Source organism: Lepisosteus platostomus, chromosome 21 (assembly GCF_059453375.1).
Source record: "Lepisosteus platostomus isolate fLepPlt1 chromosome 21, fLepPlt1.hap1, whole genome shotgun sequence".
Lineage (NCBI taxonomy): Eukaryota > Metazoa > Chordata > Actinopteri > Semionotiformes > Lepisosteidae > Lepisosteus > Lepisosteus platostomus.
The window spans coordinates 18,014,427-18,038,260 of NC_142631.1; the positions used below are offsets into that span (position 1 = coordinate 18,014,427).

The window sequence follows — 23,834 nt, forward strand, 5'->3', positions numbered from 1 at the left end:
GCTTGAGTAAAGGAATCCTTCTGAGCAGCAGTTAAAAGAAGGAGTGGCTTAATGTATATTAAGTATACAGAAATGAAAGGGGTTTTTAAAAAGGTAAATCAGACAAGTCATTTTGTAGGCCAGTTACCATTTCCCGTGATCCAACACTCAGCAAATATAAAAGTATATACCGAATGTGCAGGACAGAGGGAACTACAGGGGGACTGCAGTCCCAATTTCTCAAACTGGTTATTAAATCTTGGTAACAAAATACATGAACTGACAGTATCGCAAAATTTTACGAATTCCGAATTAAGCACAAAATCGTGAACTTTGTGAAAGTACTGGACATGTCCAAAACCCCTGGTCTCACCAGATGTGAAGCAGCCCTTCCTGCTCACTAGTCACTGTAGCGACTGATGTGATGTGATGACCGTAGGAATAAGTACAGGTTGTGCAGCAGACATTTCACAGCGGAAATGTTCCAGCATGATCTGCATGCAGGGTTAACAAATAAGAAGTAATTGTCGGTAAAACCGTCTGTAACTCGAGAGCGCAATATTTCTGAAAAAAAATACACTCATCAATGCTGATTCTTTCTAACAAACATAATAGTCTACCGTGGCCCTGAGCTCCCAAGCTGGAGCTCAAAAGGCTGACACCATGGGGCTCGAGTCAGCTAAGCAATGTCAGCGGCTGCTCAGACACCTGAGGCCTAGTATGCACCAGGGAGCTTGCAGTGATGTCAGGGAGAGATGTGCTGCTCCCCCCTGTCACAGGAAGCTTACCTATAAGGCACAAAGGAGCATCATGGGAAATGACTCAGACAGGAGGAGGAATGTCTATGGAGGCCATCATTCAACCTGCCTGCTGTAGGGTAGGTGTTGTAAGTCTAGCTGATTAACAATCCATGATCGAATGGGGAAGACATAAAACAAATTTCTGACTCCAAATTTAGAAAAAAAAAACCTTGGATGTGCCATCTGAAGTCAAGAACAGCTGAAGAGGGGCTGTCAAGAAATGGAATGTCATAACTATCCCTGCTTTGCAAATTCAGCTGACACAGAAATGGTATGCAGCTGACTGACAAGAAAAGCAATCCGAGAGATTGCTTTGCAGGGTTCACTGCATGCTTAAGACAGATGTCATCTGAAGCTAAGATGATGATCTTTAATAAATTGAAATAAAAAAAAGCTCTGATCATTTGGATATTATAAAAAATAACAAAACCAATCTTTCTTGAATTGCACTGATATTTTCAAAACACTGTGTGTGAGAATCTGGCAACAGTGTTCAACAGCTACTGGAAGGCAAAAGCATCTCTAAAAATAAATGCTCAAGACAAATGTGCAGATATTTGGTAACAGGGTATGCTTCCTTTATGATCGTACCAGATTCATAATGGGTGTGTCGTTCATCCATCATCACAATGGCTGCTCTTACTCTCAAGCCTTAGAAAAGTGCTCCTGCAACTGCACAGCTTGAGAAACCCGCCCCAAAAAATCCTACACTGAGCCTGGCCTGGTGCAATCAACAAACAGGTATCCAATTTGTTGTGTCACAGAAGGCTGCATAGTTAATTGAACTGGTCACATGTCACAATTTGGAAATGGAAATGAGTCAATTTTCAGCCTTAATGAAACAAACGTCATGAAAACACAGCACGAAATGCATGGTTGCAGGACTGTCTGGAGAGTGTTTGGGATCCTATTTTTTTTCAAAAGAAACAAAGTATCTCTTTTCACAAGCAGGCACCCTTCAGATCAGTGCAGTCATTCTTAGTTTTAACGCAAATGTGTTTCAATTTTGTTTTTCATAGGTTTTCAATTCCCCCCTCCACGATAAGAATAGTCCAAAAAAATCCCAATTGGTAGCTAGTAGCTAGGGAACTCATTTGCAGATTCTTGAAAGAAACTAGGGTGCTTGCTCCAACAACATAGGTGAGTAGCTGGGTCCACACTCCCACAAGACCCTGCGTGAAAATGAGCCCCAGGCCCTGCCTGAAGGACCACATCCAGCTGGTTCTTGACAGAAAACATGGTGTGGGTTTCAAGAACATGGCTGGGGCTCGTGATGTGTGGGCTCAACACGGCACAGTGGTCACCGAGTGGGTATGAACCGAGTTGAACACAAGTGTAGTCTGCCGAGGCGCTCAGGATACCTGTTTTGGCCGGAGTGGAGAAAGAGCCGAAACCCTGTGCCGCCACAGTCCCCCCTCCTGTGCTGAAGGTCCCACTTGGCTTCTGCTCCCCAAATGAAGAGCTTCCAAAGCCAAAGGTCTTGGCTCCGCTGTTCCCGAACAGGCTGCTGGTTCCTGCGGGAGACAAGATCATCAGGTGGAGCGCTTCACGGCGCTCCACATACGAGAGAATGCTTTCATATTCAGGGTGTCCATTTCTTTCTTGCTCACTGCATGTCTGGACTGCCTGCCTCAATTGACTCTCAGAGGTAAAGACACCAAAACCGTAAACACTGAGGTAAAAACCATTTACTAATTGAATTACTCTTTCAAAGTTTGGTAATAAGGCGTTAACTTTAAAAAGATTTAGATGAGAGTTAAAACGCTTCAATTAGAATTTAGTGAAAGGACGTAAAGCATTTCTGCACTGAAGGAGTTTTGTCAGCATGGTGCGGATGAGTAACGCTCACACGCTATGAGATATGTACATGTCCATGGGTTCTTTACACTACATGCCCCACTTTACCAATGGAAAGTGGTGAACAGTTCAGAAGCTAACTGTGGAATATATGATCTTACAGATGCGCTGTAGTTTGGAAAATAAATAAAGGCAGAAGTAACACTTTGTCATGCTTTCAGAGGCTCAGGAGGAAGATTATCCTGGTGTAGAAACCTAAAGCCTAGGACTCCTGGGAGGTATCCATGGAAAGCCACTCTGACAGATTTTGTGAAGATGTCCTAGTCATGGTAATTAGCACACGATAACTGCCTTAGTGCAGTGTTGAGATATTAAGCTCTGGCTTTCTCCAGGATAAATGTGGTTTCCCACAGGAAGCAATTACTTATTGGCTGCATGTATCAAACATGCAGTGTCAGCAGAACAAAGCTACTCTTTTCACTTGCAGTGTTTTATGAAAAGCATATTGATTTTTGTTAAAGAAAGCTCATGGGGACAAGCAATAGAAAGTTACAGTAAAAAAAGCTAACATGAGACGGATGCACTCGATGAAAACCAAAAAACAAAACTTCTTACATTTTCTACTCCCCACTCAAAATTACATTTCTGTGTTAACAGAACAAACTGTTTCTACTTTCAGTACGAGACATATGGTTTGACGTGTGAAGGGAACATTTTTATTTGCCCAAGGATCTCATTCATCCTTGCCTTCAGTCGCTTCCTCGGTAAACTACAGCACACGTCCTCCGTGCTGAATTTACAACTGTACGTTTATCACAAGAAAAAGACTGCAGAGAATCTGAGAAGCTTCACAGGAATCATCTTATGAACATCCCAAGAGACCTTCCAAACTTTGATAAACAGTTATCAAAAAAGTTTAAGATGCGGGGGAGTGAAACAGAAAACTCAGAAAAAGGAGAAAAAAAGAGTAAAATATGTAAGTAAATCACACTAATGCTGACATCCCTGACCCAATCTGCCCACAAGTGGTTGGGCTATATCAATGTATAGATTTTGTATCACATTAAGAAATAAAAAGTAATTTGAAAAGCTCTTTCTAAGCTGATGGAAGAAATGAACCCACATTACATTCTCCATGAACCCACATTACATTCTCCAAGTATAAACAAAGCAAACCAATATATTGAGGCAGCAGCTTACAAGAGCAGTCAGGCCTCTGAAATGCAGACCCAAAAATCACAGGTTCATATCCCATGTGAGACACTGTTGTTATGCTCTTAAGCACAGCCTTTCAATTGTCGTGCTTTATAAATGCGTCTCCAGGATATCATTGACTCTCTTCACATGTCTTGTTAGCCACCAAACCATATCCTGCTAACACAAACCTATCCAGAAAATGTGTTATTTGAACTAAATTCAGCCTGGCATTAACCTCAGTATCTGTGCTGCAGTGGTATTTTTACTGCAGAAAGAAAGCATGACTAAGAGGTAGGAGGGTAATCAGATGCATGCTGAAAATATTGACAGCAAACTCAAACCTGTTCAATGCCAGATTTAATGCATCCATTCAGCAGTTCCTTAGGGAACAATATTGAGCGCAATAAATACAGTCCTTTTGATTCGTAAACCACAATTTCATTACATTAACCTGAAACAAAATGCGTTTAAAGATTATTCCAGAGGCATGATGAAACACATAGAACTGCAGAAGTTTTTGGGGGGATAAACCTAGCTACAAAGCTTTAAAACTGGACCACTACTGACAAGATACAGCATATTTATCATCCTCTGAACAAGTTAGTTTGGGAAAAACCTGAACCAAACTTGCTCAAGAGAGTATGTGACAATGAGAAAGATAAGCTGAAATGACCATACCTCTGCTAATGATTCCTAGGAGGACTGTAGCAGTTTCTGAACTACACTCCCTACTCTAGTAAGAAGAAAAAACTTACACTGGAAACATGAGTAACAGAAAATGCAGACACACCCTTTCTGGTTACAGAACAGTTTTGTTTCTTAAGGCCTTAACTGAGTTGAAGTGAAAACAATGTCCCATCAACAGATAAATAAAAATAAAAATCTCCCCAAGTAAAACAGAGAACACCGTCTTAATCATTTTGCAAATAACTCTGCACCTTACATAGAGGCAGTAAGCTCTTAACATTTCTTCATCATTTTGTCAGGTTTGTCTGGTCATTTTCAAGGGGATGCACAGCTTAATGCTCTACCCATAATGCCCTTCTGCTCCAGCTGACTCACCTGCTTGACTGGCCTGTCCGAAGGCTCCGGAGGAAGTCGACCCGAATGGGTTTTTATTGGCGGCGTCCTCGCTGGGTTTGCCCCCCAGGCCGCTGAAGAAGCCGCCCCCTCCACCCGCCCCTCCCCCGGCCACAGAGCTGCTGTTATTTCCTGATCCAAAAAGCCCCCCTCCAGTGGAAGACTGCTGCTGGGAACACAGATAAACAGAGATCAGTGTTTTCACCCAAGCGCTGGATATAGTCTCATATCAGCTACTTAACAACGCTGGTCCTTAAGAGCCCCAACCCAATCCCCCGTTTTATAGATCTTCTTAACACTGGGAACACCAGTTAATCGCGGGTCAATTAAGCAATTCTGCTCAATTACAGCTCTAGTTCTTGAGGGACACAATCTCTAAGTTACTTAATTTAACGAAATCACCTGCTTAATTGAGCACAATGAGTTTGTGTCAAGTCTCTATAAATCTGCACTTAAACACTGACCAATAAAACCTGCTGGACTGGAGCTCTTCAGGACCATGACAGGAAATTCCCTGGTCTAGCCAGTTGTGCATGAACAGTTATATGAAAAAATTCAGTTAGGTAAGCTTAGTGACACACGTTCACTGCCCCAGAGTGACCCCCAGTCACTTACAGCCTTATCCCTAAGAAAACCAGGGAAACAGGTTAAATTCTCACTGTTTTGAAGTCTGACCTGTTTCAAGTTTAAGTTTCAATCTTCAGTGATTTCAGACTGGTACATTAAATTGTTAATAGCTGTGCAAAAAAAAAAACCCAACATTTTTGCTTCATTAACATTTCCCACTAGAGCCCCATGGCTCGATAAATCTGAGACGCATCAAGCTACCACGAACAGCAAGATCTATCTGCTCCCTTGAAACTACTTTTTAATTTTGTAACTGCACAGCACTGATAAAAGACTACACACAAACCCAGGCAGAGCCAGAGAAAGATGCTTTCCTGGTATCTGATCCAAGCAGTACAGATTAGAATCTGTTGTTTAGACAACTCTGGCAGCAGTGGCTCTTACAGCTACTATATCATTTCCAGCAAATGTATTTATGTTGTGAGACCGGAAATAACTTCCTCTCACAGTTATTTGGCTGTGTGAAGTGAGTTTACACTGTGGTTAGATATCAGAAGAGAATGGAGTGCTCTAGTCAAATTTCTCCAGGCTACTGATATCGGAGAGAGGATCTTGGTGATGTACTGTGCGCTACTACAGGCTAGCTGTGGACATCAATTTCCACAGGTATTTTTGCCTCCCATGTGGCTGTTAAAAAGCACCGTGTTCTGGGGACTGTTTTTTCAAAGCTTGACAAATATGCTAATGTCACAGAAACTCTAATCAGACGAGTCGCTGAATTGCAACAGGTCTTAGGAGCAACTTTTCGGCCCTGGCATGACATTTTTCAGAATGTGTCGGTGCAGAGATTCGGCACTGGCGCAAGCTCAGTGAGGCACAGGAGAGAGGAAATTGTCAGTCATTCATTCTCTGGCTGCCTCTCAGACCATTCATTCACAGACAGAAGGACAGATCAGAATATTTATAAATCCAGCAGGTGACCCAGAGTATAACATTTGGCAAAGGCAATACAGAGTATAAAAACACACCTGAAAACTGACATTTCAGCCTGATGGCTAAACATTTTCCATCATTAAGATTAATAAGTAATTTTCACCTACAGTTAACTTTAGATTTTGTTTACCGGTGAAAAGATCGACTTGTATTTGTACAGGCTTCTGATCCACCACCTCAGATATGGAAAGGGACGCACTGCATCCACCTCTGTAGTTATGAAACAGCGGGTCAGCTGGAGAAGCAAGGAATTGCTTCGCAGGCCAGATTTTTTCTAAGCCCACGGTGGAATGGAGGCAGGACAATGGCGTTAAAATCCCCTGCTCTTGGAGAACAGCTAAGGAATCGAATGATGAAATTGTCAGGCCCACTGTCACTGCCGGATTGATTTTTGGGAATTTTGCTCCAGAGGGAAGAGCATCACCTATTGGTCAACCAGTGCTACTTACAGCAGCTAAGTGCTGTGCTGCGATCCCACTCCCTCCCATCCCACTACCAAGCTCAGCCGTGCGTAGCTTCCAAGGTCTGACAGGATCAGGTTAAAGAGAGGTAATGCTGCTACAGGACAAACATCCTACCTGGCCAAAGACGCTACTGCCACTGGGCGGCTGCCCAAACACGGAAGTACTGGGCGCGTTGCCAAAACCTAGGAGGAAGAAACAAAATGACCAAAACAGTCGGAGCTGAATTTCTTCTCAAACCAAGTCACGCAGTGTAATGTGCCCCTGAGATCGGTCACTTCCCTCAGAAAGCTGTAAATGGAATTTCAAGACTCCTTTTAAGATTCAGTCTGCAATGTTATGCAGCTCAAGTCAACCACCCTGGGCTTCCATTTCTATGTTCTCTGGATCAGCGTGCTGGAATGGCATGTTTAACACGAGTCCTTAGGGGTCACACACAAGCTGCGCTGTGGGACTAGGAGAGCAACACGTGGCGGAAGGTCACTTTTATATTTAAACCGCAAGTGCTCCTATCTGTCCCCTTCTGCTGTCCGGAAATATGGCATCTCTACAAGATCACAACACGCCCCTCAAAGAAATACCAATGCACAGAAAAACCTGGCTGACATTTGTTGAATATACAAACATGATCAGTTTTCCACTTACATCTAATTGATTTCAGGACCTCCTGTCACATCTGCGTCAGAGAACAATCAGTGGAGATGGCTGATAAATATACATATTTAGGGACTGTTCCGGACTGCAAGTTAAATCTTGACACAGACGTCGATTCTCTTTTCAAAAGGCGGAACAGTATCTATTTTTCTGAAGAAAGCTTAAGCATTATAAGGTTGATAACTCATTGTTGATCTTGTTGTTCTTTTATTGAATCTGCTTTAAGATTTGCCCTGATCTGCTGGTTTGGGAACCTGGATCTGAATAAGAACAAACGGGAGAGAACTGTCAAATTATATCTTGCGTAAAGCATGCTCCATTCTAGATGACCCTGTGTTTAATTACAATTACTCCCAGAACTGTATCTCAGAACACAGATATAGATTTCCCAATTTACAAACAGTTTCAAGCTCTCATTTATACCTGTGGCCATGACCCTGCTCAACAGTTGATTCTCTTGCCCTGTTCATGTGTACTCGTGTTTGTTTGGGTGTTTTCTTTAGATTGTCCACTGCTGTAAAACGAATTGCCCCTTGGGGATAATAAAAGACACTTACCAGGCGACTAGCTGGACCGGGACTCTTATAGGAATACTCAACCCAGACAGCATAATAGGAGAGCTATAGAGCTCTTCTGCTCAGCACAACCCCGGTAGTAACCCTTTAGTTACTAATGACACTTTAAAAATGCACTAAGGAGTTATACGTGATAGTGATCTGGCTACTGTTGTTAAAGATGTAATTAATGATTCGTAGTAGTTATTTAATGCCAGGTCAGTGACTCTCTATTAATAATCTTTTCATAAACTGCAGCCTAAAAAGGATTTAGAAATGAGATTTGCAAAGCCTTATCTAAAGTGTTATCACCATTGCTATGGGTGGCAATTTAGGCAACATAAAACTGAACAATACCGCAAAAAGATTTGTTACAGAGCCTGTAACCATTACACATTCTGAATTCTGACACTTTCTATTTGTGCTGGGGAGGAAACAACAACAACAACACAGGGCAGGGCTCTAACCTTACCATCTGAGGTCATGATAAAATCACAGGTTTGTCTCATTAAATACTGCAGGGAAAACAAAATAGTGGAGTCATTTTATGGTTGAACTAGTTCCAGCTTCATTATGCTGGGTGGTACTAAAATTCCCTCAGCTAAAATACAAATCACTTGTAGAAAGATCTGCACATTTGAGCAGAAAAAAATCCCATTGATTTTAAAACCAAACCCCATTTTGCTCCAGTTATCCGGTCGTAACTTGATACATGAAATATACACAAAAGGCCAAGCCAAAAAAGTCACATCAAGATCACATTCCTTTTCGACTGCAGGCCATTTCTATTAAACAATTACTGTTCTGCTATGTTCTGTTAATTTGTACTACTAACCAAACCATGATATTAGAGTGTGATCAAAAAGCCTGACAGGTGCAGTACAAGAACAGAGCACAATCAATCCTACACTATATTCCAGCTGTATAGCGTACACATAAACGTTGACCCATATTAATATAGAAATAGAAAGATAAATGCATACTTTCCACTATCGGTTAACTATAGAAAAGGTACGCACCTATAGCACAATCTTTACTCAGAATTGATCGTATCAAAAAGGTATTGAAAGGGGTTACGAGCAGATTTGTTCAACTGTATATTTGTATTGTATAAAATCATATTTAATTTAAAATATCCCTTTACCAACGAGAGTAAGATTAAGTCACTTTCTGCATGTGATCATAATTCTTTTTTTTAAAAAGAAACTGAAGCCTTAGTTTCTCACTAATCGTAAGTAAAAACACTTTTGGTGAACCTGTTTCTATTGTCTTGCCTTTGCATATCTCACTTATTCAATCCAATGGTTTTAGAAGACACAGATTACAGCCCACAGAACAAGCCATGCTCAACGTAACTTCTGTCTATAATCAGCTGCTCCTTCCAAGCATGAAATGTTTACAGAATGTGCAAAGGTTTTGGTCCAATTTACATTCAATTTTTGTTTTGCGATTGCTGAAAATTGCGTCAACTCTCTCTTTTGGAAAAAAGCCAATGACTCTGGAGATTCAAATGCATACACATAATTTCTCACTGTCGTCTATGCCTTACCTTTTCAGAAAAAGTGACTAGACTATCAACACCATGCTTTCGAGGCCAAATACAACAGAAAAGGCTACTAACGTATAAACACAGATAAAAGCCCTCTGAAGCCTTTTCTCTTACATTCATAAGGCTGCTAATACATTTCTACATGATCAAATGCAATAATACAGCAGCTTTAAGATGCTGTAACCTCATCTTTCAGATATGGGCCTGGCCAGTAGTGAGATGGGAGACCTGTGAAGAAAATCAGGTTGCTGCTGCAGGTGCAAGTGGACCTGTACATGGAGATCTCCTCTTCTCTCTCATTCAGAACATCCAACCAACGCCCCTGTACGGTGACCGGTGACACCCTGTGACTATGCTCCTTGAAGTCCAATCACAGACTACCTAAGTATTGGGTCATTAAAAATCCCGTGTCACTGTTTGGAACAGCAAGGGTGTTAAGATAAGATCAATTTATTGGCCATATACAACTTCTTGCATTAGGAATTTGTCTTTTTCGCAGACCCCAGCTTGCTCTCCATGAGACACACAGACAGGGAGAGAAGCTTGGGGTCAGAGCACAGGGTCAGCCATTGTACCACAGCAAACCTAAAAAAATATATTTTAATGTCACTTGATTATATATGGGAAATATTAGGTTTTAATATTCATGGACCCTCTGAAGACCTAGCCGTACATACATTTAGTTAATGCAGCTTGGCTGTAGGCTAGTAGCAAGCTTAAAATTTGCAGCAGGTATACTCTTATGTGAAAAATTGCCTGTGTGGAACACACACAGTATCAAAGCATGACTGTTGCAGATATTATCACATGGCTCACAATCTGAATTCATGTTTAATTTACGCAAGCTAACTGTTGATAAACTACTTCTTAACCAGAGCACTAATTACAGAACCACGTCACCTTCTATTCATAGTTCTGCAATTTCTCTCACGGGATCAATAAAGTATCTATTTATTATGGTATTATGTAGGTAATGGGCAAACAATTCTAGGGTTTCTAACTTAATTCAGCTGTTTTTTTAACAGTTAATGGTGGTAACTGAGACAGGAAGAAGGAAGTTAGCCTCTGAAAGAGTCCCATCCATCTTCATTGTTATAGCTGGAAGTAAGCAAAGCTGGATGCTACCCTCCATATACAACCAGCTGCTTTTACTAAGGATTTGTGCCTCAGTGTAAATTAGACTTCATCCAGGTATACCCAAGTTTTGCCCGAGCACTCACTCTCTTTTTTTGCCTTCTATTTGTAAGCAACAGCGTAGGTACATAGACCATACAGAAGCAGGCAGGTCAGCAGCGCTAAACTGAGAACTGAGACAGGGAAAGCATATCCCTGCATTCCCGAGAGGAGCTGGAATAATGGAGAATGTTGTTGTGTCTGGCTCCCATGTGGCATCTTGTTGTGTGCGGGTCACTGGAATGGGGCGCGGCCAGTGAACCCCCAAGGTGCTTATTCGCCCACTACCCGAGCCGGGGCTCCTGCAGCGAAGGCTGAGAGCAAACCAGGCGGGCCCCTCCTGAGGGCTGAAGACCACCGATCGAAAGCCGAGAGCGCTGTGCAGCTGTCCAGTCGAACCCTGAGGGAGGGGCAGACGTGAGGCGCGGGGCTCAGGGGGAGCTGCCTGAGGACGCTCTCCAAGTGCCTTTCCCACAGATTCCCTGCATTCCCCGGCTGGAAACACAGCCCGGAGATGCAGGATCCCGACCGGTGCACAAAAGGCAGCCAAGCACAGCTAGAAGGCTACAAATCCTCTTCAGACGTTTCCACAGGTAAAGGGGTAAGACAGGAAATATAGAGGTGAAAGTCTGAGGATTGCGTTGATTGACTGGAGTAAAGTGATAACTGCTGATAAAAAGGAATTGCTCTCTAAAGCCCATTAGTAACTGCACACACTTCATATCAGATTTGCTCACAAGACTGTGCCCAAGGTTGGACTATTAAACTCCCTTCCCAAGGTGCTTCTGATTTCCAGTCAGAGTTAAGTGCTCGGTTAATTTAAATAGTCTAATTAAATTAACTGGATCTACTAGACAGGTTTCTGGCTTTTAACCAAGTTCAGGTTTGCTGGCTCTGTGGCTCAGGATCTGCGCCTGAGGTTGGAAGGTTGCCAGTTCGTGTCCCGCGGCCGGCAGAGGAATCCTACGCTGTTGGGCCCCTGAGCAAGGCCCTTCACCCCAGCTGCTCCCGGGGTGCTGTATAAATGGGGGACCCTGTGCTCTGACCCCCAGCTTCTCTCCCTGTCTGTGTGTCTCAAGGAGAGCAAGCTGGGGTCTGTGGGAAGATTCCACAAAAGTCCAAATTTAGGTTGATGTGAAGAAGATTTGTTATGCATCAAATATATACTTAATTTATCTGTTTGATGTTTGCTCTTCAAAACGTAAAACAGCCTCTCCAGTTCTTAAAGCTTGTGTGTTATTTTCAAAATACAAGCATGTCTGTACCTCCCACCACAGAATAGTTAAAAGGTACCTTCCAAAAAAGCCAACGCATTAACATTCATTTCATATTGACCGCGCAGCACAAATCTATGTTGTGGAAATGTGTAAGAGATTATATTTGATCAAGGAGAACTCTCCAGAAGAATCAACAAGTGACAAGTGCTTTGAAATGTATCCACCGTGGCACTTTTAGCACTTTGGTGAGTTTGTGAGCGTTTCAAAATGATGAGAGCAACATGTTAACGAGTGACCAGAGCATCAGAACCAGAGATCCTGCTCTTTCCCTTCCTGGCGTAACCTTGAGGTATACAGGCCAGGGAAATTCAGCCAGGAAACAGGCCAGCACACACACCACAACTTCGCTTCTGGAAGCATTACCTTGTTTATAACCACCACTTATTCACAAGTTTACAAGAATCTGTGTAAACAGGAGCTTAATTAACACTAGAACATCAAAACATATGACCATGCCCTGCCTGAGTCTTGAAGATCAATATCAGCACAATTGATGGCACCATTAGAGAAGATGCCCAGGGAATGTAATGTGCTGTTTCATCAGTCAATACCAGGAAACCAGCTCAGCGAGGGACAGACTGTGAGTGACAGATCAGACTGGGTGGCAGAGGAAGAATCACACCAACCCAGACTCCTCACACCCATCTCATCAACCTACATTTACAGAACGGGTGGGGCTGTAGATCCAAAAGCTCAAGGACGGAACCACCCAACCATCATCTGAATAAGTGCAGCTCGTTCTCTGCATGAAAACGATCTGTACGCTTGCAGGCCACCCAAGGGGAACATATTGACAGCTGAGAGAGAAAACTGCCAAATTCTGTGGACGAGAGAACTTCACAGATAGTGGCAGTGATGGGAGTGAAGTGTTCTATTATAAAATAAGGCCAGCCTTATTGCCCATTGACACACTGACAAAGTCTTTGATCAAATAACGTTTCATCAAGCAACAAGAATCGATTTTCTAGCAGGAAATTCAAGACCACACAACAGCAGGATTACAACAACATGACTTGAAGAAAACAAGGTTGAACTCTTGCTGTGGCCAGCTTGTACTTTACTCTGTATTTGGATTGAATCCATTAGACCTGACTGTTATATTTATATTGTGCATCTGGATATGAAATATTCTCTTTGATGAAAACAAATAAACATGGACTAGGTAAGTAAGGGCAGGACAGGATAGCCATGATCAAGTGCTTTTACACTCAGATCAAGGTTGCTGCTGACACTATTTAAAAAAACACAAGAAAAATATCAAGAGTTTGGATTCTTTTGAACTGTAACATTGCTTGACAGTAATTCACAGCAGTACATTCTTGCCCCATAATCATATCATAATCAGCAGAACACCTCTGTTGGAGAGAATGGATTGAATTTTTGAACATTTTAAGGTGATTAAATAAGTTTGATCTGAACAGGCAGATCATATTGAATTCAATCAGTAGAACACAAAAACACAAAGGTCATTTTATACAGAATAAATTGGAAAAATCACAAGTTTTATACCTCTTGTGACTACTTTGTTACTAATAGGAATGATGACACCCTGTTCATGAGCTATACACCATTAAAGTTAGACACCTTGTAGATGCTAACAGCATCTAACCTTTATAAATGTAATATATATTTTTAGGAACAGGTAATGGGTTTATTCCATGCTGAAAAGAGAAGAAAGGAAACACAACAACGTTTCGGTCGTGGAGCATTATTCGGGTTTAAGCGTGCTTACGCTCGAAGGAAGCTCCACAGCCGAGACGTTGTTTCTTTCCTTGACGCAGCTGCCCACCTGAACTACTTCATATAGATTTTTATTGCTTTGAAATGAACTGCGACGGGCGGGGTGGCTCGGTCTCTTCACTTACCTGAAGACTGCCCGAAGCCGAAGCCGGTGGAAGAGGTCGTTGTGGTGTTGCTTCCAAACACGGCGGAGGACTGGCCGAACGTCGAGCTCTGCCCAAAGGCGGGAGCGCCACTCTGGCCGAAGAGGCTGCCCCCGGTGCTGCTGGCACTGCTCACGGCCAGCTGCCCAAAGGAGAAGCTGTTGGCGCTACTGGTGCTGGCCGACCCGAAGATCCCACCGCTGCTGGACGCTGGTGCAGACGCGGCTGGCTGCCCAAAGGCGGGGCTCGACCCGAAGGCGGCCTGTCCGAAGCTGAAGGTGCTGGCCGAGCCGCTGGCCGGCTGCCCAAAGCCCGCCGTCTGCCCGAACACGGGCTTCCCAAACCCGGCATCAAAACCCGAGGAGCCAAACCCAGAGGGGGCCGGTGGCGCCGAGGTGGTGGCCGCGGGGGGCTGTCCGAAGATAGAGGCGGTCACCGCGGTGGCGGCCGGCGTTGAGGTCGGGGTTGGGGCAGCGGGCGAGGCGACCGTGGTTACGGCCTGGGACAAACTAGAAACCCCCAAGGTGGTGCCCTGGGTGCTGACCGGAGTCTGAGTGAAGATGGAGCCCGGCCTGTCGGAGCTGGAGGGCTGCCCAAACAGAGAAGGCTGCTGTGGCAGAGGCGCCGGCGAAGGAGAGCTCTGAGCGGCAGGACTGGCACTGGAGGCTGGGGCTCCCTCTGACGGAGGGGCGCCAGGCGCTGTGGAAACCGGAGTGGGAGAAGCCGCTGGAGCTGCTGGAGGAGCAGCAGAGAGAGCAGCGGGCTCCTTAGGAGCAGCAGGCAGCTTTTCAGGGGCTGTCACGACCCGGGTCTCGTCAGCAGGCAGAGCCGGGGCCGACGATGGGACGCCGCCGTCCACAGGAGCAGGTTTCGCAGGCAGGGAGACTGAGCCCTCACGGTCCGCGCCCTGCGGTGCGACGGGCTTCACGGGCTCCGCCGCCGCAGGAGGCTCTGTTCCTGCTGCAGAGGGCCTGGCTGCTTCCCCAGTGCTGCCGTGAGCTGGGGCCGCTGGGGAGGAGACGAGGAGGCTGCTGAAAGAAGTGACAGCAGCAGGGGGCGCTGCAGAGGTGCCGCTCGGCTGACTAAACGAGAGAGCAGGTTTGGCAGGACCGGGCCCCGCCGGTTCCGCTGGCTTGAACACTCCAGATGAAGGTAAGAGGCCGGCGGCCTGGACATTCCCAAACACGGCACCCACGGCCTCAGGAGTATCGGCAGCAGCGGGGGAAACGGCTTCCTTGGAGGCAGAATCTGCAGGTTTCCCCATCTGGAACGTGCTTCCAAAACTGAAGTCGGCCACGTTGCCCGCAGGGGGCTCCGCTTCCACCTGGGCAAAGCTGAACCCTGCACTGCCGCCCTTGGGTGCTTCTTTCGCTTCTTCGTCTCCCTGGCCGACGCGGAGGCCCGAGAAGCTCCCGAGCGTCTCCCCGCCCACCGTGGGCTGGAAAAGCCCATTCCCCGACTTGGAGGGCTGGGCCTCTGGCTTGCTGCCAGCTGTGGGCGGGGCTGGCTTGCTGCCGAGCGAAGGCTCCCCGCCGACGCCGGCCGTGGGGGTGGATCTGGCAGCGGCCGAAGGGGCGGGTTTGGGGGCGAAAGAGAAAGCGCCCTCTCCTCCGGACCCAAACACCATCTTCGCTGTGCCGGTTCCGAAGGAAAACTTACTCAGCTGGCTCGCGTCCTTTCCTGCAAGAAACCAACACAAAATCGTCCCTGTGACCTGCCAACACAATGAATTATTCATACAGGACTATCTTAATTGAATCGCTCATGCTTGATCATTTGTATTTCAAATTCCTTTTTTTATTACCTTTACTGCAGTAACTAGTACAAACATCTGGATACTCTGAGGAAATAACAGAAAATAAATGGAGAACTGACAATACAAGTTGACAAGCATGAAATCTAGGAACCTGTTCCCACGGTCTTTCAGCAGTTACTTGCGTTTTACTGTATTTATTCTCCACTAACTATAACTTAAGTCCCCTGAATGCTCTCTCTTTTTCATTACATCAAAACACATTAAACAACACAAACAGTAAAATGAATCCAACCACTTAATGGCTCATCAGTGAATCTGCAATGCATCACAACAATTCTTTATTTTTCAAGTCTTCCTAGCTGGGAAAGACACAATCTTGTGTAAAGGCCTAGTCTAAGCAAACAGAGGCAACTATGCAGCTATACCTTGAGAGTTCCCACTTCCTTGAGTTGTAGCAGCTGAAGAAGCGTTGAGAGAAGAGAACCCAAATCCGCCACCAGACCTATCAAACACACCAAACACAGGGACAAGCTCTAAGCAGTTATTCCTGTCTCAGTACTTGCCATTGGTTGTTTCCACAAACTCTTCTTTGAGCTTCACAAGTACTGTACAAATAAATATGAAAGCAAATTGCCTTTAGAACAGACCAAGACATCCAGAAATATCCCAGACATACAGGACACAGCCTGATCTCAGAAGCTGGGCCAGGCTGGGTCCAGTCAACACTGCGAAGGGAGACCTCCAAGCAAAACCAGGTGGCTGCTGTAAGTGGCGTGGCGGACCAGCAGGCAGCAGTCTCTCCTCTGTGCCAGGACTTACGAACCAATGTCCCATTTGAGAAAACTGGTGTGGGAAGCCCTCGCTTTCAGATAAGAAGCTGGCACTGTTTGTAAGGGTAAAGTGTTAACCCCAGTCACCTGGCTAAATCCATGTTTAATTCAACCAGTGAAGCTATTTCTAACTTCTCTACCCAACATGCTGCATGGTGGGGCTGCAGGAGTGTAATGGCTGTCAGGTGAACAATATCTACTTCATTACAACTGGACTACGTCCCAGTTCTTGAATCTCCTACTGAAAAGAACCAGACAGTTTGCATGAAGGAGGGTTACCGGTCCAGCACTTACGCAGCGGAAGAGAAGGAGAATGTTTTACTGGTTTGCTCTCCGAGGATGGGGACAGAACTGGAAGCAGGGAGGGCCGCTGGGGTTTCATTTTTCACAGACCCACCTAACAAAAAAAAAAAGAAAAACGGCAAGAGAAAAAATAAATAACAGATCGCTCAGTGTCCGGCTGTCCTTCAACAAGTCAAATACCATCCCACTGTCCGCCTCAATTTGAAATTGTGAAAGACTTCTGTTCTTCACCACAGTTAAATTTCATCATTAGGAAGTGAGTACTTGGAACTGCATTTAACGTCTTCTCAGTTTTTAACAACTTCGGATGGAACAGGTCTCAAGTCTGTTTTAATGAAGTGAGTTGCTAAGCGTGAAATTTAATGCTACTTCGCAGAGCTGGGATAATTAAGTTACTGGAACCCCTACGGTTATTTTAATATATCAACATGTTTTTGGTATTGAGGCATTTGCATTTGAACTTACGTATTTAAATTCAGGTTATCACAAATTGAAAGCTGCCACTGCTCTTCTGTTAGTCTCAAACTGCAAATTTGCATTAACCACTGATTCTCCAACATCCAAGAAAATGCCCAGTTATGTGAGAACGAACGCATAAGTATTTCCCAGTCCAAACTCGCACTTTAGCACAGACATGATAGTGACCTTCGATGGTAGTACTGCAAATTCTGAACCACGTATTTGTAAGTCTTCTGTAAGCTACCTAGTTCTTTGTAGTGGCTATTTTTATTAGCATAAAATAGATTATTAAATGTTGGATGCTGCAATTGCCTGTAAAAAAACAAGTGATATTTTGCTACATGCGTTTTGGTGGAAATAAAAGTGTATCAATAAAAACAGACCTTTTATATGTTTTATTAGTTATCAGATACTTCAATGTTATATACTGTATACTGAGTGGTACTAAAATCTCAAAAAATGCTACTTATTCCAGCACTTATTTGCTGTATTTTTAATTGCTCAAAGAATATAATTGCATCAATGGAAAAACTTTTTAAATTTTAGGGAACTACAATTACATTGCAATTGTGGTACGGGGGCTATGCAGGGTACATGTGGTAAGATCAATCGCTAAAGTGCACATCTTTATGTGAAGTAAAAAGAACCATCTCCAAACTATAAAAACAGACATGAAAGTCATATAATCTGATTGTGTAATTCTTGCTTGAGTAAAAGTAGTAGCTGTGCATTTGAGAAGACGGAGAAGACAAAGCAGACTTAGACTGCAGAATATAAAGCTGAAGTACAAAACAAAAATGAACAGGTTACTCGATAGTAACCTGTTGATGATAATATGATTTGTCCAGCACACCTTGACTGTTTTGTAGTATCTTGTGTGGGCAAGACTAAGCATGAACATAATAAGCTCTTTTTGGTTATGGATATTTACAGTGGACTGCACTAGGCGGTTGTTTCTACATTTAGTTTTAAAAATAAAATACAAAGAAGCAGTTTAGAAAAAAGTCGGTATTTGTCTTTTGCCCGTAAGGCATTAGTGAAAACACAAAAAGAAACAGGATGCACACTTACCAAAAACAAAGCCAGACTGTAGAGAGGTTAAACTGCCAGTTGTTGGGCCTGCAGCCTTCAGTGTATTTTGGGATGAATTCTGAGTCTAAATAAAATGAGAATAAGACAAAAATACTACAAAAACTCCAAATTAAAAACAAACCGTAACAAATGGCTGCAATTCCACATTCAGTAACGATACACGACAAGCCAGAAACTAATTCACTGAAAACCTCTCTTAATAACACATCTTTAAGCTTTTACACTAGTATTTCAATGATAGTATTAGTAACTGGCTCATGTGATGTATGTTTCCTGTTGGAATAAATCTGCACCCTGTGTCTAGTGTCTGACAGTTCTGCCAGCAGTCACAGTCGTGGATTTTTATGTAGCCAGTAAGCAGCAGCGTAAAAACAGAACATTTACCCGTTTTGCCTGGTTTGTTGCCACCGTTGCCAATACCTGCTGGACAACCTGAGCAGCTGGAGCTGGAACAGATGAGCTGCCGGAGAGAATACAGAGCAGGCCAAAGTTAGCACAGCAAGATTTCCGTTACCACTATCTATGCTATTAAATGCGAGCTAAAACCAAATAAATGTGCGCAGCTCTCTTATTGCTTGTAGCCACACATTACAATATTAAAACTGCATGCACATAATAGTAGCAAATACTAACATAAAGGGGTAGAATACTATCATGCAACAGAGACCTGCATCCCTGGACACTTCCAGTTCCATTCCAGGACTTTGATCTAACCTGTGGTTTATTAGCTTATATAATGAATTGTTGTTGAGATCAATCAGATAATCAAGACCCTGGAATGGCATGAAGTGGAACTGGAGTCACTGCCTGACTGCAGCAACATGAGCTCATCTGACGATGAAAACTCTATGGTCCTGAAAAGGCGGTTTTCTTGAGCTAAAAAAAAAGCGGAAAGCAGCCTGGGTCCTCTAATAAGAAATGGGAGAGGGGTTACCCTGTTGTACATAGTTATTTAACACACAACAACATCCCAGTGCGAGAATGAGTCAAGCTGTTCCAGCAGAACTACAGAAGAGAGTTCATCTATTTGGAACCAGAAGCTGAAATATAAAAGCAAATATGTGGAGAGACATCTTGGCAGAATGAACAACACCTAAGCACTTTCTCTCCCCTCAAGAGACTGCTCATTTTACAGGGAATGTGAACTTTGCAAAGGACTCATAGAAATGCAGCGGAGACTGCACGCACCACATTATATAGGCCTGAACACTTCTATAGCTGTTTGAATGATTAATTAAGAGCAAGCAAGTTCAGCAAGATATTTTTGCTGCATCAACCCATTAGGCGTTCAATATCACGGCACTGTAATACTCTGAACGTCCAGCTATATAAAGGCATTCATCAGAAGCAAATGCAGGTATGTTGTGCATAAATGGACTTGAGCTAATGAACTATTCTGGTGTGGTATGGTCTGCACTCTCAACACCACCAGTTGACAAATAAAAAGACTGAGTAAGCCTCTTAACTCCTGTGCAGCTTTCTTTGGTTAGCATTCTTAGAAGCAAAACAGAAACTAAATGTACCAACAGTATGGTTATTTTATTTAACCAAGTGCAAACTCACATTTGTAACACAAGCATAGTGACTTTCAAGTCTTTACAATAAAGAGAAAGAAGCCTGCAGACCACAGATCCTAAGGACAGCACTACATATTGACTCAACCCTTATCACTCCAGTGGCAGCTTTAACATGTCACCCAACAGAAAAATCCACTTCCACCCAAAGGCAAATTAGATTATAAAGAACCCATGAGGCCAATTCAGGGATTTCTGGTTATTGTCAGAACAGTCAATTTAAAAACTGCCTGGGGGCCATCCTGTATTAATACAATTTTCAAGTGCTCAGAGAAAATGGTGGACGAGCATGTTAATAACAGAACTAAAGAAGCTTTTAATAACAATACAAACAAAATCAAAAACTGCAATGACAGTTATTTGACTGCCGAGAATTGGAAATATAATGGTTTAACCTAAAAAGCATCACATGCATGCATGTCAGTGAGCATTCATGCGACTCCATTCAAAAAGTAGTGACCTGAAAAGGTGATAAATTCTACATCAGATGCAGAAATTCACAGTTAAAAACAACCGATGAAGGATGCATGTGTGAAGGCATGATCCTCTATCAATAATCTTGGAGAAACTCTTACCACAGCATCTGTGCGACAGAACTGGTGCTTTCTGGAAACATTTCTAGCTGTCAATAGTAAGTATGATATCTCAACTTTCTTAAAAGACTTGTTCAGATTCTCTGATGTGGTGATGTGGTGAAGCTGTGCATGCTGTGCTTTTAAGCTAAAGACCTTTAATGAGTCTATACCAGTGGGCTTTTCTCTATTAGGAAGCACAGATTATTGCTTTCTTTCACAGCAGCTCTTTAAATTGAGTCTCTCTTTGCACATCTGAAAAACGCCATCAGTATGAGCAGAGCATCACAGCTCTCCTCCTCATGGCTCTGATCTATTAGCAGAGACCAGAGGAGAAGGTGGAGAAAGGTGGGCATTTATAGGCAGACTGACACATTCCTTTCCACCCCTAACATTTACCCTGCAGGAGGGTGAAATGAAGATTACCAGCTACTCGGCCCTACTAGTAGTCGTTACTGCAGGCAAGCAGGGTTTCCCTTAGTTCACTGTAATATGTGCTTAAACCCCACGGTTCAATAATGAGGACTGTACAGCTCATGGGCAAAAGCAATAATGAAAAATGCACTTTTTTGGATGCAAAGGTGAAACAGATGGGCCCCAATATGAAAAACGTCCGTATTGCCACCTTATAATACAAACAAGTCGAGTGCCTTAATGGATATGCGTCTTAAAACATTCCATTTGCATTTTAATGAGTATTCTTGGGAGCAAATCCTTGCAATATACACAGAGAGACCAAGCTTGAGCTCTTTAGATGAGAACCCATGAACTGTGCAAGAAACTAAATAATGAGCTGTACGATATGAACCATTTATTTGAACTCATTTACTTGGCACACGGGGTGGTGAGGTGGGCAGGCGCAGCTTAACAACACTTCATAAGACCAGTCACACGGCTGGAGCTGGACAACAAACACTGCAATTTCACGCCCATGGAGCGTCAGCCCGAGCTGCAAGCACGCCAGGGAGTGCCGGAAACGCCGCGGTCCTGCGAAGACTGATTACAGGGCGAAGGAGAACATGGGAAGTCTGGTGACGTCAACAGCAGGGCGCTGCAGGATGTGTGCAGCCGAGCCAGGAAGCTTCCCCCGAGAACAGAAAAGAAACGGCCCTTATCTTTTTTTTTTTCCACGTATTGAATTAGCAGTGAGTTTAAAATATCCACGACCCCCACCCCCAGCACAAAAAAAAAGGCTTTCGTACAAGACTACTGCGGAAAGGCTGCGTGAACATTCGCCTTGACACTAAGATGGCTTGGGCTACTGTTCACAAACACATGCGCAAAACACGAGCCAAGACACAGTGTCTGCCAAATGTTCAACTGGTACGTGTGTTAAATTTATAAAAAAGTCAGAAAGGTTAGCTGTCATTTTTATAATTTACTGTGGGCCATTTGTAGTTACATATTAACATACTACCATGACCCAGCACTATGAGTGCAAGGTTTGGAGTTAATTGGCTACATGGTTTCTAAGTAGGGCCAGTTTGAATTCTGGAAAAAAGAAGCAGGTTTTGTGAGGAGTCAATCCAGATGATCAGGAGTCCTCTTAAGGGGACACTTCTTTGTTATTACAGGTTGATGATGCCTTTCCAGAAGACTCCAGAATTAAAAGTACATCTTGAACCAGAGAACAAAAGTGAATACGTACAGTACGGTGAATTTAAAACTGAGAACAGAAGTTACGTTTTTATACACAAAGGGTTTCGGGAGTCTGGAATAAACTATCAAGCCATGCTGCGAAAGCTGATACCCTTTCTTCTTTCAAGAAATGGCTCTTGTGCTTAATGCCCTATATGAAGTATCTTAGGTTAGCCTACCTCTTTTAAATAATTGAGGTCCCTATTAATGTTTCATCACTGAACCAAGCAGGTGCATTAAATAAATGCTGTGAAGCGATAAAAGAAGATTCTCTGGATCTCATTTCTATTCTCTACAGGTCACTTACTTCGCAAAGAACTGTAAGGAAACCCCATGATATGTGACCAAGAAATACGTAAAATATCTAATATACCGGGCAAACAAAGTAAACCTCAAAAAGTACATAGCATCCTAAATCTGCACACCACTAAAAGCTCTATCAGGTGGCTTGGAAAATTATTCACAAGTAGTTTTAAGTTTTATTTAGACAAATATTGCCTCCCTTTCCCGAGATTTAAGTTGCTTTTGAGGTGCTCTATTCAATAGAGACAGCAATGTTTTGATAAAAAGGGAACACACTGTACTTTTTATCAGGTTGTCAAAACCATCCATCCATTATCAGAAAGTTTATTCCTGCCCACAGGGCACTTAAACACACATGCACATGCATTCTATTAAGAGACACTAATTAACCTAATCAACCTAGACAGCAAATCTTTAGAAGGAGGGAGGAAAACTCCTCAGAGGACCTCGGTCTGTAATCAAACCCAGGACCCAGAAGCTGAGGCTGCAGAGGTTAACCTACAACGCCACTTTTTGATCTTTATTATTAATTAATATATCTTTTATTAAATAGTATTACTAAACTCTCAAAACACTGGGATGCTCTACTGTGGCAGACTTTAGGGCAAACTAAAGGAAAAAAGCCATGGACATAGAATGAATAGACTGTATGTAATGGAAAAAATACATTTGACCAAGATTGTAATTAGAAATATTCAAGTGATATTGGGCCTCTTGAACTTGTATTGCAACACTGGACCACCAGAAAACCCTCAAATCCGTGTGTGTTTCTCGATTTTCTTTTCTTATTGTCTGGCATGACTAAGTTATGTTGCTGTGAAATTTAAAAAAGGAAGAAAGATTTTTTTCCCCCATAAAGGAATTTTATGTAATATGATACTGCATGTCAAATTATGCAACATTTTCTTCTGCTAAGTTACGTTTTAATGCAAAACTTCAAAGATAAAATACTGTTATCCTATGTTATCCTAATGGCATAAAGGAAATGAAGTCGATCTTAGCTTTGGTGAACAAAATAGGTCCAATAGAAGCAGAAATCCTGTAATTATGTAATCGAAGATCTTGGAGCACCTTCAAAACACGTAATAATGCGAACCTTCTTGGGGATGTACAAGCGCAGCCATTTTTCATTCCTCAAAAACAGATTTAAAAGCTCTTATCCTCTGAAAACACAGCAGCACCATCAAAAAGGGAAAAACACTAAAAAGGGCAGTTCTGAAGGAGGCTCAAATCCCGCTATCGATCCTGCTAACCCTGCTCTGCCTCACACTGCCAGTCGGGAAGTGTTGGGAACGATTACTGTTAATCAAGCTGTGGTGTCCAAACCCGGGTCTATGAGGCCT

At 43.2% G+C, this 23,834-nt stretch overlaps 1 protein-coding gene across 4 annotated transcripts in view; it reads right to left on the minus strand.

Annotated features, from left to right (window-relative positions):
- nup214 (nucleoporin 214) overlaps positions 1-23,834 on the minus strand; it is a 59,343-nt gene that overhangs the window by 17,582 nt on the left and 17,927 nt on the right. For 3 of the 4 annotated variants that reach the window (XM_088614703.1, XM_088614702.1, XM_088614700.1), the window contains exons 25-32: positions 18,789-18,864; positions 18,384-18,468; positions 16,845-16,947; positions 16,146-16,222; positions 13,947-15,644; positions 6,992-7,059; positions 4,836-5,022; positions 2,141-2,293 (exon numbers count right to left, since the gene is read on the minus strand). In XM_088614703.1, the coding sequence (XP_088470829.1) occupies positions 2,141-2,293; positions 4,836-5,022; positions 6,992-7,059; positions 13,947-15,644; positions 16,146-16,222; positions 16,845-16,947; positions 18,384-18,468; positions 18,789-18,864 (2,447 nt within the window). The remainder of the gene's footprint in view (positions 1-2,140; positions 2,294-4,835; positions 5,023-6,991; positions 7,060-13,946; positions 15,645-16,145; positions 16,223-16,844; positions 16,948-18,383; positions 18,469-18,788; positions 18,865-23,834) is intronic. The other variant, XM_088614701.1, reaches the window with a different exon arrangement.